At 38.1% G+C, this 21512-nt stretch overlaps 1 protein-coding gene across 6 annotated transcripts in view; it reads right to left on the minus strand.

Moving 5' to 3' along the window:
- Window positions 1-21512, minus strand: part of ARHGAP6 (Rho GTPase activating protein 6) — a 469017-nt gene that overhangs the window by 132881 nt on the left and 314624 nt on the right. Inside the window, exon 1 of one of the 6 annotated variants that reach the window (XM_014855408.3) lies at window positions 2986-3137. The exons of the other annotated variants lie outside the window; for them this stretch is intronic. Coding sequence (XP_014710894.2) covers window positions 2986-3045 — 60 coding nt within the window. The 5' untranslated portion in view covers window positions 3046-3137. Of the gene's footprint in view, window positions 1-2985; window positions 3138-21512 lie in introns of those variants that run through there. 6 annotated transcript variants of the gene reach the window in all.

Genomic DNA, 21512 nt, shown 5'->3' on the forward strand with positions numbered 1-21512 from the left:
GAATGCCTCTATTTCAAACAACTACTTGTTTCTACTTTGGTCTCCCCACTACCTGGCAAGCTCCTTAAGGCAGATTCAGAAAAATACCTAGAAACTGGTCAGTGTGCTTAATATCTGCTCAAAGAACCATCATTAGCATTAAAATGCCACCATACTGTCATATGAAAGTAATGAAAACAACATCGAACATTTACTGAGCTTTTGTTATATTCTAGGCATTGTTCTAACCACATGATATATGTTAGCTCATTTAATTCTCATAATCTTATAGAGGAAAAGTTGTTTCTATCCCCAATTTACAGATGAGGAATTGTCTAAACCTATAACTTTAAAAAGAAATGAGTCACTTCTTAAAACACACATACCCTGTCCCGTTTTTGATGAGTGCAATTTGAAAGGTAAACTAATTTGTTGTCTGCCGCTAGGATGCTAACCAAAGCAACCTGTGTCTATTTCTAACAGCAAATACGAACTCAACTCGATCAGAGTCACGAAGCTTGTGTCCTTTTGTCACTTAATTTTGCCTGTCCATTTGACTTCCCAGGGATGCACTAAGGAGATAATTGTAGAGAAAGTTAAAGAACCCCCAACCCAATAACTCCCCTGCAGTTGTGGTCAACCGCCACAGATTGGGAGGAAACCTCTGCAAATACAGGCAAGTATTACCACACCAGGGCAGCATTGCCATGGCAATCAGGAAAAACCCATCTATCCCAGCTGTGTGTGCAAACCTGAGCAGGAACAGCCCTCACTCCTTCCTTGGTTCCAAAAGATGGTTTGAAAACAAACAAACGCAAGTCCAGTCCTCATAGGAACTGCAAGGTGCTGTCTTTCTCTCATTGCTATGTTCAGAGAAAGCTACAGTGGGAACTAATGACATCTTGTTAGAAAATCCAGGCCTCGGCCCTCCATTATCCTCCTTCCCAGGTAGCCCACTGAAGACATACTCAACACATATGGAAAGGCCATTTCAAGTGACATCCTGAAGGTCACTGCGAATGAGCAGAATAGGAAAGCTGCTGATATATTCTTAGCATGACACTGAATCAGAACTAATTTGCTGGCATATACTCTCTACCTGGCATCAGATGTTCAGATTAAAATATATGAAAAGCTTCAAATATTTTAATAGCTTCCTGCATTGCAGCTTCCACAAATGTTAGCTATCAAGGCGGCAGTCCAAACTGGCTCCTTCCACAGGGTCCTGACTAGAGAAGGAAATGTTTGCGAATTTGCACAGCTGCATGCAATAACAAATTCAGGCTCGGAAGGTTTACAAAATCCCATTTTTGCCCTGTGATGAGGAACTTGGGTTCAACCACAAATGATTTTTTCTTAATCTGAAGATAGGCACAACAGAGCTACTTCAAAATCTATTTCTTTTTCAAGACAGTAGTGGATTTTTAAACTACTTATCGAACATTGCTTAAATGTGTAATTCCTATCAGCAGGATTTACAAAGACGGTTGGAAAACAAAGGGGGATTTACTGCCTTTGTGGCTTAATTTCCCACAGGTAGAAAAAAATGTTCCTGATGAACAGTAATAGGTACCCAGGAACCTGCAACCACTGCTACCTGAGTTGATTCATTTTATAGTTGCTATTACTGGAAATAATCAGAATCACAATATGAAGTCTTTGCCCTCCTTCAGAATGGAATCATTGAACACATTGTAAATGATGGCGATTTAAGAGCAGTAAATTTTCTTCAAAAGTAACTTTGTTTTTAACAGATTAAATAATTAACATATATTTAAATTACTTTATACTTACAGTGCCATGTGCACATGATAGAGGAAGAAATCTGCAAATGAATTGAAATGGCATAGTCACATAGTTTAAGGTAAAGGATTGCCAATCTGCAGGAAAGCTTGTGACTCTATCTTATTAGTGTTAAAAAAAATTCACCATAATGTCTTAAAAAAATTTAACTAATGTTTAATATGATACTATCTGTTTCTTTAGGAAAGACTCAAAGAAACTTTTACTTGTAGCTATACGAAACCAGCAAGTATCTAAGCTCTGTGAACACTTTGGTAATATTCTAAATTAATAATAAGATGGATTTTAGGGTTCTTTCTATGAAATAATAAAAAGTTGGAATCATAAAAAATAAGGCTTATTTATTTATTTTGCTACAAGCAGCAAAACCAAGGCTTTCTGATTTTCTGAACCAATCATCCGTCTTTGCTGCATGGAGTGGCTGCAAGGAAAGAGTCAGACCACATTTTGGGGTTCCACCTCAGTACTCATACTGCTTGTAGATGTCATAGAATCTTGATCCTTCATCATATTGAGGGGAAGGGCAATGTTTGCCCTTGTCCCAAATATCCGTCATTATACAGTACCCAATGATTGAGACCCAAAGAGAGGATCAAAAGCAATGATGTTTAGTCTCAGTTCTGACATGGACTAGCCAGGTGACCCTGCCATAACCTGATCCACTCTCACCCTCAGTTTTTTTATCTGTCACAGAAAGACACTGCATTAGAAGGCCACTAAGACCTATACAACAGTAACATTATAAGTCGATATGCATGGTTAAAGCCAAATTGTGTTGATTTAAAAATATTGAGAACATAGCCAAAAGGAAAGGTGCAGAAAAAAATGGCAGATCCTTACTGAATTGGCTCTAAGCCTTCAATAAAAATATGAGTGTCTTGGCAATGATATGTAACATTCCAGTCAGCCTGACTTGAAGGCTCTGAACCTTCTCCTAAAGCAACAGACAGAGACATCTTAAGTGTCATTTGAACCATCTGAACTTTGAAGTTGAAAGAGAGCAAGTGCTGGAACAAGCCGAGTGAATCCCTTCAAAGCTACTGCTTCTCTCACTCTTTCCTGCTTGTGTCCACCTTACCCAGATGCTGCTCCAGGATTATTACCCTGTGAAGTCTCTCACATCTTACTGGCTTGGGTCCTGCCTTGCTTCAAGCAGGAGGCACAAAACACAGAGCCTGAAATGCACGCACCGTATCTTCTTACCTCTCCAGGGTCCTTACACCTCAGCAGTAGCAGCAGCTCCAGGCAGAAATGAGCCCCCATCCTCCCCAAGTAGAGCCCTTGTCCAGTGTGGGAACGGAGAAGGAGGCAGGAGACAGGGATACTGCTCAAAGAGCTAGAGGAGCCAGGCAGGCAGGCTCTCTGGCTGGAATGTGCTGCTAGCAGCCCTGGGAGGGAAATGGCTTTGGGTCACTGTGATCCTCTGAGTCAGACACCCTGGGGAGCTCTCAGCTCTGAAAGCCTCCTTCAGCACACACGGGCGAGAGGCACCAATCACTTACTAGGGGGAAAAGTCTGAAAGTTACAAAGTTAAGGTAAATGGGTATACCAGTTTACAGTAAATAGTAGAGAAATGCAATATGAACACCAGAGGGAACAAATCATTTAAATGAAATGCTAACTCACATATTTGATAAGAGATTTGTATCCAGAATATACAAAGAACCCTTACAACTCAATAATAAAAAGACAAATAACCCAATTTATAAATGGGCAAAGGTTCTGAATAGACATTTATCTGAAGAAAATATACAAATGGCCAATAAGCATATGAAAAGATGCTTGATATCGTTAGGCATCAGGAAAATGCAAATGAAAACCACAATGAGATATCAAATCACACCCACTAGGATGAGTAAAAAGAAATGTTGGCGAGGGTGTGGAGAAATTGGAACTCTCCTACACTGCTGGTGAAATGCTTTGGAAAACAGTTGGGCAGTTTCTCAAAATGTTAAACATAGAGTTACCATATGACCCAGCAATTACACTCCTAGGGATATACCCCAAACAATTCAAAACAGGTGTTGAAACAAGTACATGTACATACATGTTCATAGCATCACTATTCACAGTAGCCCAAAGTGGAAACAACCTAAGCGTCCATCAACTGATGAACGGATAAACAATATGTGGCATAGCCATACAACGGAATGTCATTCCACCATGAAAAGGAATAAAGTCCTGACACATGCTACAACATGGATGAACCTTGAAAACATTATGGTAAGTGCAAGAAGCCAGTCACAAAAGGCCACATATTGTGTGATTCCAGTTATATGAAATGTCCAGAATAGGCAAATCCAGAGAATGGCAAAGGATTAGTGGTTGCCAGGGGCTGAGGGGGCTGGGAGGATTGAGAGCAGTAATGACCAAGGGGTGCAGGGTTTCTTTTCGGGTGATGAAACTGTCTAAATTTGATTGTGGTAATGATTATATAACTCTGTGATGTCATTAAATTATACAATTTAAAAGAGTGAACTGTGTGGTATGTAAATTATATCTCAATAAAGCTGTTATATGAAGAATGAAGTGCTCTTATTCCTTTGCCACAACCCTTCCCCAATTACACAGGGTTCTTCTGAGGTCACCATTACTCCTGTAGATTCACCTATGTGGCTTGGCAGGGGTCATGGTGAGAGAGGGCTGCCATCGAGCGTGGAGCTACAATTGCTGGCCCCTGGCACATCGGGACACTTCTCAGCTTCATTTCTAGGACACTGATGACAAGAATTCTGCTCCAGTTTCATGGTTTAGGCCTGCTCTTCCCTGACTCCTTCATCCCCTTCCCAGCATGTCCATGATTCCCATTTGGGAGAGTCCTTTTGAACTTACGGTTGCTCTTGTATCCCGTGTGGCCTCCCTCTCCAAATACATTATATGTGACCTAAGCACAGTAGGTGCTCACAGCTCAGTGACTGCTCAGAGCTCAAATTAAGTAGTTACTTGTTACCCTTCACTTTTTTTTGGAAGGAAAGGATCTATTTTTTTGAGCATTTAAAAAATAAGATTATTGCCTCCAGGGGCTATTGTCCATTTTTACTATTATAAGTAAAAATTAAATTAGCAGATGATGCCAATGAAGGACACAATTCAATGAAGAGAATACTAGAGCATTGGATTAAAAAAATATTAAACATTCTTATATGATTTTATCATCCACTAAGAGAACTACATTAAAGTTACTGACATTTTAATTATTAGTATTCATTATTATTATTATTAGCTTGTTTCCACATCCTTTATCTTTCCAAACCGCACCTGGGCACAATGAACCAATGCCCATGAAAATTATTTTCTTAATGATAACTAGTTCCATCCTGCCTGATACTCAAGATTTTGTTTGAATCAGTCCATTCTACAATTAGGCCTAAGGTCTTAAGAGAAAGATTTGCTAGTGGCCCTGATTAGCTACAATGCATAGTGTCTGGAATTTATCACATTTTGGACCAACATGTAATTTTTGCCTATTCTGGATTTGTCTCAAAAATTTTCAACTTTTAAAAGTCCTTAATTGGGGCTGGCCCAGTGGCATAGTGGTTAAGTTTGTGTATTCCGTTTTGGCAGCCCAGGGTTCATGGGCTCAGATCCCAGGCATGGACCTGCACACCACTCATCAAGCCATGCTGTGGTGGTGCCCCACATACAAAATAGAGGAAGATTGGCACAGATGTTAGCTCAGTGACAATCTTCCTCAAGCAAAAAGAAGAAGATTGGAACCAGATCTTAGTGCAGGGCCAATCTTCCACACCAAAAACAAAGTCCTTAAAATTATTCACTTTCAAAGTTGGTACCATTGCCCTCTGAAGGATGTTGGTGCAACCATGAAGAAATAGACTTTCCCATCTGAGGATAAGCAAGGCTGCAAGTGAATGTTCCCCAAAGACCCTGTCCATGTTCATTCTGCACTGGAATGTCCATACAGGCTTTTTCTTCAACAACTTGAGTGCTGTAGATGTCAAATAATAAAACTCAGAGGCATACGCTATGTTACTTTTTAAGGGAAAAAAGTGGGGGGAAATCAAAGGGTTTAACAATTTCATTCACTGGCTTACATTCAGCGACTCTGAAAATTTGGCCACTGCTCAGGTTTGTGAATTTCTATGGAAAGTGAACTGTGTTTGGCAAGCTTGATGAAATATGAGGCTGATAAAAAAATGTTTCATGCGTTCTCAAGACCTTATGCCACTAACTGTGTGGGATTGGAAAAACTGTTCAAATGTCAATTTAAACACTGTAAATAAATTATTTTCTATACTCATGTGAATTAATATATTTCTGTTGATTTCAGACCATGACTTGAACTAAAGTTTCTTTGAGTTTTAATTAGGAAATGCTTCACAGAGAACATGAACTTCAGATTAGGCAAGTTGAGTTCAGTAGAGACCTGTTTCAGTGTCAGAAATGTTCATGCAATACTTTATTTCACACTATGGGGAATCGACTGAAAATTCAATTGACATGAAGGTTGTTAGGAAGCAGGTCTTAAACTCAAAAAAGAGATTAGGCCAAAAGAAATAAAACATTATTGTAACAGCCCAAATCATTATATAAAAGAACACTGTGGTGAATTCCATTGCAAAGTTCATGACTTGTGAATATTATCTCCAAACCAGTCATCTCTGAGTTTTATAGAGTTGGCTATCCGATTGCCTTCTTGACCCTTCCATCTGGTATCTCAGGGTCATCTCAAACTTCACTTACCCAATGCTGAACTCTTGACTTTCCCTTCTGGCAAATGTCTTTGTACCTAAGCCTACTACATCGTAAGAGGTGTTTATAAAGCATTTATCTCAGTGCTTGGCATGCAGACCTGTTCAATAAATGTTCATGATGATGATATTGATGATGATTGATGATGATGAAGATGATGATGATTTTTATGTATCCAATAAGTTGAGCCAGAAACCAAATAGTTTTTCTTGATTCTTTTCTTCACCTCACATCTCACATTTAATCCATTTCCAGGTTCTGTCAACTCTGCCTCCAAAATAAACCAGAAATCCGACCCCTCCTCTCCAACTCCATTTTCATCATCCCACCTCCAGCCTCCATTACATTTCTCCTGAACAAATTTAACAACCTAACCATGTCCACTCTTGTCCTTTCCCAATTAATTGTCCATGGGGGAAACCAGAATGATCTTCTTAAACACAAATCTTCATTACTAAGATGTATATAGTTCTTATCATGTATTTATTAAATATGCTAAACAACCTTATGAGGTAGGTGCTGTTATTACTTCCATTTTACAGGTGAAGAATTGAGCAAAGAGAGGTTGGAACATGTCCAAGATCACTCTGCTTCTAAGAGGCAAAGCTAGAATTTACGCTTGAGCAGTCTGGCTTGAGCTGTTAACCACTACACAAAGTACCATGCTATACCCAAGCTTTAAAAAATAACAAACAAACAAAGACTGTCAATTCACTTCCACTGCACTTAGAATAAAATCCATCTGCATATGACTTCCCCGTGCCAAAGGGTCTGGGCCTCCTTCCTCAGCCTCCTCTCTTGTGCTGTTCTCTTCCCTCCTGTTTTCCCAAAACTGATGGACAAGGTAAGCTTGGCCCTGCGTTGGCCTTTCTGCCTGTGCTGTTCCCAGTGCCTGAAGTGCTCTTTCCAGACGTTTTCACAGGGCTGGCTCCTCCTTCTTTATTCTTTGACCTCACTCCCTCAGAAAAGCCTTCCCTGACCTTGCCAGCCTGAAGTCAATATTCCTTGGCTTCTCTATCTCAACGCCCTGTTGGTTTTTTTCTTAGCACCTATCTCAACTAGTAATTGTTTTCATATGCTTATCCATTTGTCTATTGACTGTCTCTCCCACTGGCCTGGAGGCTTCACAATGATAAATATTGTTTACCATTGAATTTCTACCACCTAGCATCATGGCTTGCACGTAGTAGGTGCTGAGAATATTTGACAAATGATTGGATGAAAACAAGAATGCTGTGGTAACATGAAACATCCACCTAGACCTTAGGTATTCCAGGTGTGATTGCAGGATCAGAATCAGGATCACCTGGGAATGCTTTTTATCAAAAGTAGAGTCCAAGGACTCTGTTATTTTAAGCACTTATTTTGAGGCCTCTCACCTAGTTTTCTAAAGAATTTTTATAATTTTGATTTTGATACGATTGGGCAACGAGTAATTCATAGAATTTTTGTTTGGCTGTGATTAAGTAATCATTGTGCATTTTCAGGAAAACTTGCTAAGGGAGAAAAATGTACATTATACTTTGCTTTCACATGTGATAAGATTGTTAAAAATGCTAACAATGAAATAGGTACAAACTATGGTACCATGTTTTCAGATATATAGGTAAGCATTTACACAATTACCTTGGGAACCAATAATTTCCTTTTCAGCTTGCAGACTTTTCTGCAGGCTCCTGGAAAACTTGTGGTTCCTGGTTCCTGTAGTTAGATAATAGTGTATAATGGATGAAATGGACCAGCTGGAGTCCAGTCCTGAATCAACCACAATAGGACTTCTGGGGCCAGGGAATCTGCATTTTAATAAGTTTTCCAGGAAATTCTTTTTTTTCTTCTTAAAGATTCGCACCTAAGCTAACAACTGTTGCCAATCTTCTTTTTTTTTTTTTTTAAAGATTGGTACTTGAGCTAACAACTGTTGCCAATCTTCTTCTTTTTTCTTCTTTCTGCTTTTTCTCCCCAAATCCCCCCAGTATATAGTTGTATATACTAGTTAGTTTACACACTAGTTTAGTTGTGCGTCCTTCTAGTTGTAGTACGTGGGAGGCTGCCTCAACGTGGCCTGGTGAGTGGTGCCATGTCCGCACCCAGGATCTGAACCAGAGAAACCCTGGGCCACTATAGTGGAGCATGCGAACTTAACCACTCGGTCATGGGGCCAGCCCCCCTAGGAAATTCTTATGCAAACAAAATTTGAAAGCTATTTTTTCTTTTTATCTAGCCTTATGTATATTGCTTTAGAAAAACATACAATGGAGATCCAGTGTCCACTCTTGAAATTTGTGGTTTAATTCTGAGAAATCCAAGATAATGTTTCACATAAAGGAAAAACATAGACTATTAATTGATGTTAAGCTCAGTAAGTGTCCAGAAACGCAGATTATCAATAATCTTTTTGGTAAAATAAATCATCTTGGATAAATATCTTTTGTTAGCCTGCATATACACATGGGAAGAAAGGGACAGGCATTTCTCACCTTGGAAGGGAAGGATGAACCATTTGGCCACATGGAAAGAAGAGCAAGATAAGTTCCTTAGCCTATAACTTGACTATGTTTTAGGCTATAAGTGGATAATGTTAAGAAAATTAAAATTGAAGGCAGGAAGAGGCTTCCTGGCTTGCTCAAAAGACAGAGGTGGCTGTTTTTTTCTCTTTTAGGGAAAGATACCTAAGTTCAAGAATATGATAGAAGAGCTTAAGTTAAAAACAAAAACAAAACAACAAGAAAAGATCCAGTCATGTGTTTTATTCCAAATAAATAAATGCAGTAATAAACCATGCCCCTGTCCAAAAGGCAAAGGGAAGCTTTGGTGAGGATCTCACCATGACCTGCTTCGTCTCCATCTCACCCACGCATTTTCTTCCATCCTCCTTGACACGTCCAGGGCATTCAGTACTAGTGACTAAGAGGTGCTGGAGATGCTTTCTTCCCTGGCCTGCTGTGACATTCCTCTCTTCACATGCCCCTTCCCTACTCAAAACTCTTCCATTGTTGTTCAATTAAGACCTTTCAGCATTAGACCCCAAGCTTTGCATGACCTGACCCCAACCCATTCTTCCAAACCCTTCTCTTCCCAGCAAACCTTGCACTTTAGTTCAACAGAGCTGCTCACTCCCATACTTTTCAGATTCTCTGTCTTTGCTTTTGTTGTTTTGTTCTCCAGAGTTCCCTTTATCCTCTTATTTCACATAAAATATCCTACGTGTTATTGCATCTTGCTTGTATTCACTGTGCACTAGGTTCCATCCCCTTTTGCCTACTCAAGAACATCACTCCAGCCATCTTCTTATGGATCATCAATTTTCTCTTCTCAACTGGATGAGTGCCGTGAGCATTAAAACATACTGTTATAACTCCCACTATACAAAAGTTTTTGATCACACTTCCCTTTTTAGCTACCACCTCATTACTCTCCTCTTTGTAGAGAAAAATTCTTCATAGAAGTGCTTATATATCCCACCTTCCATTTCCTCTCCTCCCAGTCTTTCTTGAACCCACTTAATAAGGCTTTTGACTCCACCATCCATCAACACTGCTCTTATTAATGTTACCAATAATCTTTACGTTTCTAGATGCTCTGATCAATTCTCATTCTTCATCTTACTTGACCCACCAGTAGGATAACCCCATAACTTATCCAAACCAGAACTCTTTTAAGAGTCAAAGTGGGTGTTAGTGATAAGTGTACTAATTGATAATTATGCCTTGCCTAGGGCTGTACTTGGCAAACAGACTTACTGTCATCTTCTCATCAGAAGCATCACACCTACTTACGAGATCCCATTGCCCCCACCCTTTAAAACACTTTCTTCACCTGGCTTTTCAGATGCCACTGGGCCACTGATTCTCAGTCTCCTATGCTGTTTCCTCCTCCACCTCCCTGAATACAACATAATGGTGGAATTCCCCATGACTCTGCCTTTGGATCTCTTTTATTTTTCATCTGCAATCATTCCATTGGTGATTTTAATAAATCTTATAACTTTAAATGACATCTATGCACTGACAGCTCCCTAATTTATATTTCCAACTAGGATCTTCTTTCCTGAATTAGTTCTTCAACTTCCTCCCAACCTGCTCCTCTATGATCTTGCCCATCTAAGTCAATGGCAAGTTCATCCTTCCAGTGACTCAGGCCAGAACCTTGGTTCTCTGTCACCCTTGACTTCATATCATACTCCACAGCCAATCCATTAGTAAATCTTGTTGACTCTATCTTCAAAACATGCCCAAATCTGATTTCTTCTTGTCATTTTCTCTGTTCCACCCTGGGCCAAGCTAATATCACCTCTCACCTCAATTAATAACAAAAATTGCTAAAGGACTCAGCATAGAGACTGGTTCTTCAAAACCCTCCCTAAAACAGTCATTTCTCCTCATTGAAGATAATTTTCCTTAAGAAAATCTTTAGATTGTTGATGAGTCACTTCCAGTCCTATCTTTTTCTAGAAAGGTATTAATGCAGATGACCTAGAAAAAAAATACAGGTGTAGAAAAGCTTACCCAAATCCTGTAGTGAGGACTTGAATTAGTATGGAGAGTGTATTTACTCTTTAGTGGGTCACAGGATTCTTAACCATGCCTGAATTACCCTTTCTTATTCATTACAAAATAGTACCATTAAATGGTGTCCATGTATTGTTCACGTGGACAGTGTATAGAGTAGCCATTCCCATGCATTTTGGGGCTGAGTGAGCTGATCTTGGTAATACCACCCTTCCTGTCCATGATTGATCCTGGAACCCAGACCTAAAGCCATCACCCTTCTTTACTGCCAGAGGCACATGAGGGAAAGGTGGCTGGAGACAAGATGTTTCCTTGAACATAAGCAAGAGACACAGGGTTTAAAAAAAGCCCTTTCTTCTTGTATGTCAGGGTTTCTCAACCTCAGCACTATTGCCATTTTGAGTTGATCAGTCTCTGTTGAGGGGGCAGCCCTGTGCAACGTGAGGTGTTTAGCAACAACTCTGTCCTCTACCCACCAGATGCCAGTAGCACCTCTTCAGTTGTGACAACCAAAAATGTCTCCAGACATTGCCAGATGTCTCCTGGGTCGGGGGGGATTACACCAAGTTGGGAACTGCTGGCTAAACATTGTCAGATTTATCCCCAAACTGCCATGGATTCTTTCAATATCAGCTTAGAGATGCTTAGAGGAACATAAAGTGAAGAGAATTACAGAAAAAAGATCCAGAGTTACTGGATGAAAGCCACCATACCTTGGATTTTTGTGATGTGAGCCTCTGCAATTCCTATCTATTTAAGCTGGTTTAAGTGGGTTTTGCTGTTATTTTTCAGCCGGGAGCATCAAAGTGATCTGGGGTCCACCATCACAGTTTACAGCACATGGCTTTATTCCAGAGCATCCTACGGCTTAGAGAAAAGATCCAGCTCCCATTTGGGGGCAAGATTCTATGGGTTCAGTTTTATGTGAAGGACAGAAATAAAATGGCTTATTTTCCCATTTGTTAATTGCTGCTTATCTACATGTTATGGAATTGTAGAATTTTAGAGCAGGAAGGGATTTTAGGGAAAGAGAATTAAGCTAAAACCAACATCTATGTTTATCTTCAAAGGAAGGCTTTCAAAAGAGGATTAAGCCATGCGCCTCCAAATATCAGGAAAAGAGCCACTATCCACTTCAAAATACTTCCTGAACATGACAAGTCACCATACATCTTGCGTAAAAAGCAAAGGGAGACATTTTTTATGGCCACGTACACTTAAATATTACCTTCTCCTTAAATAGGAATTCTACATGGTTTTATTGACTAAATCAATTATCTATTTACAGTGGACTTCCTGTCATTTCCATGGGCAGAGTTGTCATTTAATTTTACCATCTAGTGGTATTTTTTTAATGTGAAAACTGATGAACAAATAGAGCTGGCATAATTGGTGGATTATTAAATTCAGGGTGTAGCGAGAAGGGGAGAAGATAAAAAATTGTAATCCATTTCTATTATCTTTATTAATAAAATTTGTATTATCTTTGCTTATTACAAAAGCAATGTAAGCTTAAAACTGAAAAAAATCAGAAATTCAGAAATAAGCAAAATGAATAAAAGTAAAATAATCTATAATACAAGAATCAAGCACTGATTATGTCTTAGTGAATATTCTCCCAAATATTTTTCTTGCATATTGACATTTTCTTCCCAAACATTACCATATTATTTTGAAATCTACTTTATTGTATTTTAAAAGTCCTTTTCTTTTGTTTTTTTGCTGAGGAAGATTCACGCTAAGCTAACATCTATGCCAATATTCCTCTATTTTGTATGTAGGTTGCCACCACAGCATGGCCACTGATGAGTTGCGTAGTTCCACACCCGGGAACTGAACATGGGCTGCTGAAGCAGAGCATGACAAACGCAACGACTGGGCCACCAGATCTGGCCCTCAAAAGTCCCTTTTATCAGATATTTAAGTTATTTCTAATTCATCCCCATTGTAAAGAATGCTTCATATGAATGGCTGCAATAACTTATACATGCTCAAAAACAAAACTGTAAGAAGAAAACATGAACACAAAAAAATTCTGAAAAATGGACCAAGGTTTAGGATATCATTGGTTTCAGAATTCTGTTACTATTCACTTATAGATCCAATCACAGAAAGCAGCCTCAAAGAGGGCAAAGGGGAAGGAAAAGAAAACCAGTCTTGCAGCAAAGGAAACTAGCCCAGCAATAGACATGATAGGGCAAACAATAAATGAACCTATTGGAGAAATGTTCAACAAATGAAGGCCAAGCAGATTTTCTCAGTTTATAAGTCATAGAGCCATCACCCAGAAAAAGAACAGGCTTTACCCAATCATACAATTAGTAAAAAGAAATAATTTGCTCCTCTACAAAAATCCTGTGATAGAAATTCCAAATATCTATATTGACATATATACCCACATATCTGTATTTATATCTATATCTATATTTTTATTCATATCCACTTGTATTTATACCTATACTTATGCCTGTATCTATATGTGCACCTGAATATTCATCCATCCATCCACCTATCTATATGTCAGTGGTTCTCAAATGTGAATGTGCATCAGAATCCCCTGGAAGACTTGTTGAAACACAGATTCCTCTACCCCATCCCCAGAATTTCTGATTCATGATTCCAACATAGTCTAAGAATTTGTATTTATAATAAGTTCTCAGGTGATGCAGATGCTGCTGGTGTGGAGACTACACTTTGAGAAACGCTACCTACACTTCTACCTTTATCTTTATCTCTATCTCATTACCAGCCAATATTCTAGTGAACATATGATTATCCCCACATACTTTAACTTTCATTATCATCAGTTGTTAATATAAACCATAGTGTCATGTACTATACAAAACAGATATTATGGTGCTCTCAAATTCTCTCCACTTAATTTAATAATAAAAATTACAAGATATAAAAATTTTTACTATGTGTCTTCTTCCTCCCAGGAGAATAGTTAAATTGTGGTACATTTCTTGCTTTTACTTAGTTTTCACTGCCTTTGGCTTTTGACTTGATGTATTTACATCTTAATGATTCGGATTTATTTTCCAAACAGTGAGATGAAACAGGGACAACTCAAAGGCAGCTTCATTTTGAAATTGGCCAGGTTTTTGTAAACAAGCTCTTGACTGAGCAATTTATAATTCTCTAAACAGTTGGGGGAAAATATCACATAGAAAAGCAGATGTTATTCTCCTAACTCTTTTTTTCACGGCTACAATCATTGTCTATGGTACCAAACCAATCACATTACTTCAAGTAAATTTTGGCTTTGCTGGATATCAACCGTGTTAGCCATACTCGAGATGTGTTCCAAAGAACAACGGTTCTCAGAGACAGCTCTATGGCCTGCTTCCTCATGTTAGTTTGATAGCACTCGATTTAAAGGTTGTGTTGGCTCATATTTGCAGCACGCAGTGGGAACACAGTTCCCCAGATGCCAACCTTAACCTAAACAAAAGCTAGGCCTGCATCTCCTCAGGGTCAAGTTAAAGAATATGGGTTGTGCTGTCTCAGACCCCAGCGGGTACCAATTAGTGGAAGACAAGACATGTACACAAGGGAATGTAATTGGTAATTTTAATGGGTAAATGGTTGCAGGATTGAAAAAAAGACAAGTCACTTTGAGTTGGTGCAGTTGGGAAAACTTCATATTCCATTTGTTCAAATCCATTAGAAATAAAGGTTATTTCTCCAAAAAGTGAAATGCAGATGTTGAACAGGGAGGCAAATTTTTACAGATGAGGTCAAGACAAAGACTATTTGGAGTGAGGAGTTAATGTGTGCCAAGAGAGGGAAGAATCCCAAGAATGATGAATTTCACTACTGAAATGATCATAAATTATGGCCACCTGCAACCTATCGCAAATGTCTTTTATGGTGGGAGAACAGGATAGATGGAAGAATAGGAAAAAACATGTGCCCTAATGGAGAAAAGGAAGACGTGTGCTTTGGTCAGTTCAGAGAAAATATCTCTCTCCCCCTTAAAATATCTGTATACATGCACACACACACTCTTAGATTGCATGAAATAATTTCAATTCATATGTAAGACCTCTTTGCTCCCATTAAGCATTCAAAATGCTCCTAGTTGCAAATATTTCAGCAAATAGCCATTGAATGAATGATATAGTCAGCAAACATTGAAATAAATTTGTCACTAAAAAAGAAATTGTCACAAAAGAGAGAACCCATAGACTATAGTAATACAAAAATCTGCATTTTAACATTTATGGCTGTATATGCATGTAAATGATGTCTTTTGGTGTTAAAGACATGTCCAATATAAAAAGATAATTTACTGCAAATTGTGCTATGAAGAGAATTTATTGGAAGTATTGCAATAGGAAAAATGGTGAATGTTTCTAAGAGTTTTCGATGCCTGAAGTTCCAATTTGTTTAAAAATTTGTTGGATTAGGCACAAATTTAGTTGTTAAATGGTATTTTAAAGTAAAAATTAGTATAAAAGACAGAAAAGTGAACATTTTCCAAAATGAATATCTTTTCTAAACTAATGTAATATATACAAAGAATAGTGAGATAAATGCTTCTCACAAGTAACTTTTCAATAAAATGAATGAATGAATACAAGAATACATTTTAAAAATGTTCTCAGATCTTAGCTCAAGAATTTCAACAGATATAACACATACACATACGCATCTTTAAATTAAATGTAATCCTATTTACATTTGCAAATGTAAAACAAACTTGTGCCAAAAGAAGTTATAACTGCCCATCACACCCAAAAATGCAGTTTAGCTGCAGTCATTACAGAGTTCCTGTATTGCTCAAGTTAAGATTTTAAAAGCACAAATAAAACACAAAGCAGTTATTCAAAACAAGTTTGCATTGGAAATTCAAAAACATTTATCACAGGAATGGAGTAAAACTTTTTACTCCCATCATTAATATAAACTAACCGTAAATATCAAAGCCCTCTGTATCTTAGTGAGAAATCTTTATGAAGGAATTGCAGTTAAAACGACAGCTCTGAAAAATGAGATAAGGGACCAGTTAAGAGGTTATCTTTTCTTTGTAATGTGATGGGACATACATGAGTAAGACAGTTGGCGCACCCACTGGAACACTGATGCCAACTTTAGAGTTGCAAAATGTCCCAAGTCTGAGGAGCATCTCAAGATATGGGAGAATAAGAAAATCTTTTAGTGACTCATCTACGGCACAGAATTTCTCAACCTTGGCATTCTTGACATTTGGGGCCAGATCATTCTTTACCATAGGGTGCTGTCCTGCGCACTGAAGGATGTTTAGCAGCCTCCCTGGTCTCCACCCACTAGATGCCAGTAGCAAACCACCCCCTCCCTATTGTGACAAGAAAAATACCTCGAGACATTGGCAAAAGTGTCCTGGGGGGCAAAATTCCCCCAGTGAAAAGCACCAATAGCGCACATTTACATAAACTTGTTTGATCAATTGATGTAGTAAATATTATAAAACTGTCCAAAGTTTGATATTCACGTAGAACTCATTCTGTGAATTTTGCCAAAGTGTTGTATAGAAATTTTCATATTTAACCACAACAGATTAACAAATCTGGAGTTACTGCTTCTTAGGTATAAACATTTTAAAAATCCACTAAAATACTTCTGATGATCTTATGAAAATTTCCAAGGATTCTCATCCAGAATTTACAATTTGGGGCTTAAACCAAAATGTTATGACTGTTTTGCATAACGCTCTCTCCAAAATGGAAGCACAGATTGTGTTAGCATTAGAAACTACATGGGAACAATGTTGCTTATGTTACACTTTAGATGAAGGAGAACAGTCTGTTTCCCCTGTTTAAATAGAATCTCAGAGTAATATTGCTTAGGATGATGTACTCTGAAATTCTAAAGATTCTCATATTAGTTATCAGACATATATTAGATAAATAGTGATAGTTTGTATCAATTACTCAGGAATCAGCTGGGAAAAAGTCCTCCCCGGGGAGATTATTACAGAAATACTCAATTATAATAACCATTTAAGTGAGATTTTTGCCCTTTGAAATTTGTCTTAGTAGAACTTGCTAGTAAAATGAACAAAGAGAAAGTATATGCAGGTCAAAGGCAGTTGACTCTACTTATTCTACTACTTTAGTTTTTTTAACCTGAGAAATTAATATTTCAAATAAGGAAAATAGGAAAATTTTCTTGGCTAAATTTATTTAAAATATGTGACTACATTGTTTAATGACAATAAATCTGGAGATCAAAATATTTATCAATAAGTATTAAAATTATAATGTATTCACTGATAATTCAGAGAAATTATTTAAATTTGACAAGAAATGTTGGAAAATTTTAAGAATAATTATTGAGCAAGTCAAGCAGGGACAACATGCTTACTTCAATAATAAAGGACAAAATATGAAAGCTATTATTTTTTCTAAGTTGTTCATTTCTTTCTCATTTCTTTTCATAATTTTCTCATGAAGATGATTCATTTATCACTAAATGTAATCATATTATCATATCACCAAAAGACATTTCATATAATTAAATGCACAAGTCAGAAAAAAAACTTTGTTAGTTTTACATATAAATTATTGGTTCAGAAAATATCCATATGTTATTCACATTCCCACACAGATACACATCTCAAACCTAAATCTTTACTTCTGTATTATTTGACATCTCTTCCTGAAATTATAATGATCTAAAGTATACCTCATTTGAAAAAGGAAAACATCCTGGATCAAAGTTCTTTTTAAAAAACAGTTATATTTCTGTTGCTAGATTAGTGGTCCTCAATTAGGGTGACTTTGCACCTCACAGAACATTTGGGGATATCTGGAGACATTTTGGGTTGTCACAACCAGGGGAGGGTACTACTGGCATCTAGTGGGTAGAGACCCGGGATGCTGCTCAACATCCTACAGTGCACAGGACAGCCCTTCACAAAAAAGAATGATCTGGTCCCAAATGTCAATAGTGCTGAGGTTAGGAAACCTTGCTCTAGACAGAAGTATTTCCTAGTTCAACCAGTGCAACAAAGCAAGCAGCACCCAATTCAAAATTGTGACAAGGATCCCTTTTTGCAGAGCATGTGATATTTTACCAAAGAGATTTTTCTTCTTCCACGGAAGATGGAATTTTAACTACCCCTTCTCACTACTGTTGGCATCTTATGGAGCAGAAAACAAAATGGGAGATTGAGGGGACTGCAGGGGCAGCCCCAAATGAGCAATCGTTGTACCGCTGTTTTCTAATTGAATATACCTTATCTGAGCAGCAAGTATGTACTTTGATACTGAGTCAAAGCAATGCCTTCGCTGTAAAACAGGAATCGCTTGATATGCTAAGAAAAACATGTCACAAAAATCAATACAACTAAAGCTTAAGCAACGAGTTTAATAATTGTCTTTTCTTCCCGTGATGTCAACCATAAGTGATATTCTGTATTACTTGGGAGTCACTATTAAAATCAAACTTTTAACAGCTCTAAGTAAACATCTTCATTTTCCACGAAACTAAGTGATGGCAGAGTAATATGATTGCTTACAGCTGCAAATACCTCATTGTGAACCAAACACTTGTTAAACTTTGGCTAAAATTTCTCTTCAGTGGCTTATGGTATCTTTTCCAAATAAAATCATTTTTTTTTTACTAATTCATTAAATAAGGCCATGGAAGACACCTTAATCAAATCATGGGATAGACTTGACACAAATAATCCGTTGATTACACAATAAATGCACACTAAGTAAAAAAAAAAAAAAAAGCAACTTATGTTCCTAAATATAAATTACTTTATTTTACATTAGGGACTAGCACTGTGTAAATTACTCATGCTTTACCCCACCCAAAGGAAAGAAAAATAGAAAACTTCACGCTAGGAAGGAAAACAAAGTTTCCTGTGTGTTTACTTTTCCTGAGTGTCTATGATATTCTTTAGATTATGAGTCATCAACATTTCAGGAGACAGGTGTCAAGTTTCTGAATGGGTTAGGAGTGAGAAGCCGAGGTAAGCAAAGGGCATCTGGCATTCATTCCTGCTAAGATAGAAATAAAATCTTGCTCGCATATTCCATTGCAATGACTTGAAAGGAAAAAAAGGTTCCTCTTGAATTTCAGAGTCCAGGACAAAATATATCAGTCATTTGCCCTTTAGTGTGAATTACTTCACTCAGATTCTTTTGTTGTAAGGCCAAACTGAGTTCAAATCTCTCCCTTCAAAGACAGGGAGAGATTGGAGGTTTCACAAAGTACCAAATAATTTTGGAATGTAAGCACCTCTGGGAAGGGCACGCCAAGTGACTACCATAATCCAGAGGGGCACTAGTGGTGAGTATAAAGGCATTTGGATACCAAAAGAAAAGCATGAAATATCACTCTACCAAAACACAGACATTGTGGGTTCATTTAGTGACTACACACCAAGCCCTCTACTAGGTGCCAGGAATGTGGGTGCTTAGGTAAAAAGATATGAATAGTTGAGTCTAAACCTAACTTCACAATGGTACTTAGGAATTTTGAGTCAAATGCAACCCACTTTTGAATGAAATCTTATGCTAAAGAGAAAAAGAGACTGTGTTTATCAAAACAAAAGGACTGGATCTTCATGTACAACAGGCTTGGTGATCAGAGAAGTTACCCCAAATCTTCGATTAATCTACTCCATTAGAAGGTACTTTACAGGGATGGCCAAAAACATCGACACAGCCATTGCTGGTTTTGTCAGCACCTGGCCTGCTTCTCTGGCTATGCATTAACGTGGCACCCTTCAAACAACATTCAGTGATGGTTTATAGTGAATCCCTCACACTACAAGAAAATCACTTTTGGCTTTGTAAATCACTGTGGTTTTGGTATTAGACTGGTGAAAACGTTCTCATTTTACTGAAGGAAGAATAAAAGGGTGTCTGAAATCATTTCTGAACTTTGTATATTCACCCCCACACATCTTAGCAGTATTATTCTGTATGGTAGTAGAGCTATGGTACAGGAACGTGTCCCAGTGACTTAGTGGACCAACATAGGACTGGGTAGGGTGGGGAACAGTACAAAATCTTTTTAGTACAACTTATCTCCAAGTCTAGAGTTATTTTCCTGCCCTGAGGTTGCTGAAAGGCACCTGAGGCTTTGGTGTACAAAAATTCTAATTTCAACTTAATTTTCAACACACTCAATCCAAGGGATATTAACTCACAGCTAGATTGTTCTTCAGACCAAATAACTGAATGTTCTAATCAAATTCTCCCAGGGCTACAAAATAACTAATTCTGCAGAAGACAATCAATTTGATAATCAGAGAGGTATCATGACGACTCCCTAAAACAGGCAAATGTTAGAAATGAGCTTTTCCTCTAAATCGCAGCTCTAGCGTCTTTGTAATTCAACTAAATCCCATTACACCTACACAAGAGCAGATTCCAAATTTCAATAGTGAACTTCATGAAGGCTGACAAAACTGGGCAATGTTGACACCAGGGTTATGAGATTACTACAGAAAGTTCCTAGAGCTGATGCTAGGGGTGTGATTCATTCATTCTCTCCATGATGGTAAAGATTTTATGGCCCAACATTGGAGTCGTCATTTTTCAATATTGCACAAGTCTGGTTTGGGTATTGAATAATCTACCATTCTTATCATCATCGTCATTGTTTGTTTAGCCAGGGCAACACAGAAGAATGACAAATTGGAAAATTTGAAGTCATTTTCCCCTCTCCTACCTGAAACGAAGTAATGAATTTGACGGTTGTTTTAATGAGTTGATTAATTTAGTAATTCAATGGTCCAACTAGCTAACCCTTATTTCTGTTATGTTTCTCATCTCCTTCTAACAAGTTGTTCAAGAATTGCATCTGCGTGCGCATTCACAAGCAGATTCTGGCAATCATTTTATAACCACCACCACAACCACCGCGATAACAACAACAAAAGCTAACAATCATTCAGCACTTACTATGAGCTAGCCACTGTTCTAGGCACATCCCAGGGTGCTCCACCATGCTGGTTAAAAATCCTAAGGGAGCCCACCAAATTCATCAAGGGTTAGCGAGATACACATAGGTCTCAGAACTCCAGAAAGCACAGCCACTGCCATCTTGGCATCTCTGAATAGGATGGTCTTATGTTGAAAAACAAGCATGATCCTTCATACATTCTGAAAATGTTAATTGAGGGCCTCCTGTGTTCCAGGCACTGAGGTCTATGCTCTAGATATGTTCACTCATTTAATCATTACAACAACACCATTGTTCTCATTTTACAGGCAGAAGGGTGGACAAACTTGCCCACAGATCCACAGCTAGTAAATGGCAGAATCAAAATGAAGAGAATAGATTTAGCTAACCATTTGAGTCACTTGGCAAATGGTGTCACCATTCATCTCAGCACCTAAGCTGGAAACTTCAGGATCCCCCGTCCTGTTCTCCTTTATTTCCTCCACAGAACTGGCCGATTCTCCTAAGTGGCTTCTCAGACCTCTCCCTTATTCCTTTCCATTCCCACATCCCTGCCTTGGCTCAGGCCCACATAGGCTTTTCTTGTTTGTTTTTTTATTGAGG

Source organism: Equus asinus, chromosome X (assembly GCF_041296235.1).
Source record: "Equus asinus isolate D_3611 breed Donkey chromosome X, EquAss-T2T_v2, whole genome shotgun sequence".
Lineage (NCBI taxonomy): Eukaryota > Metazoa > Chordata > Mammalia > Perissodactyla > Equidae > Equus > Equus asinus.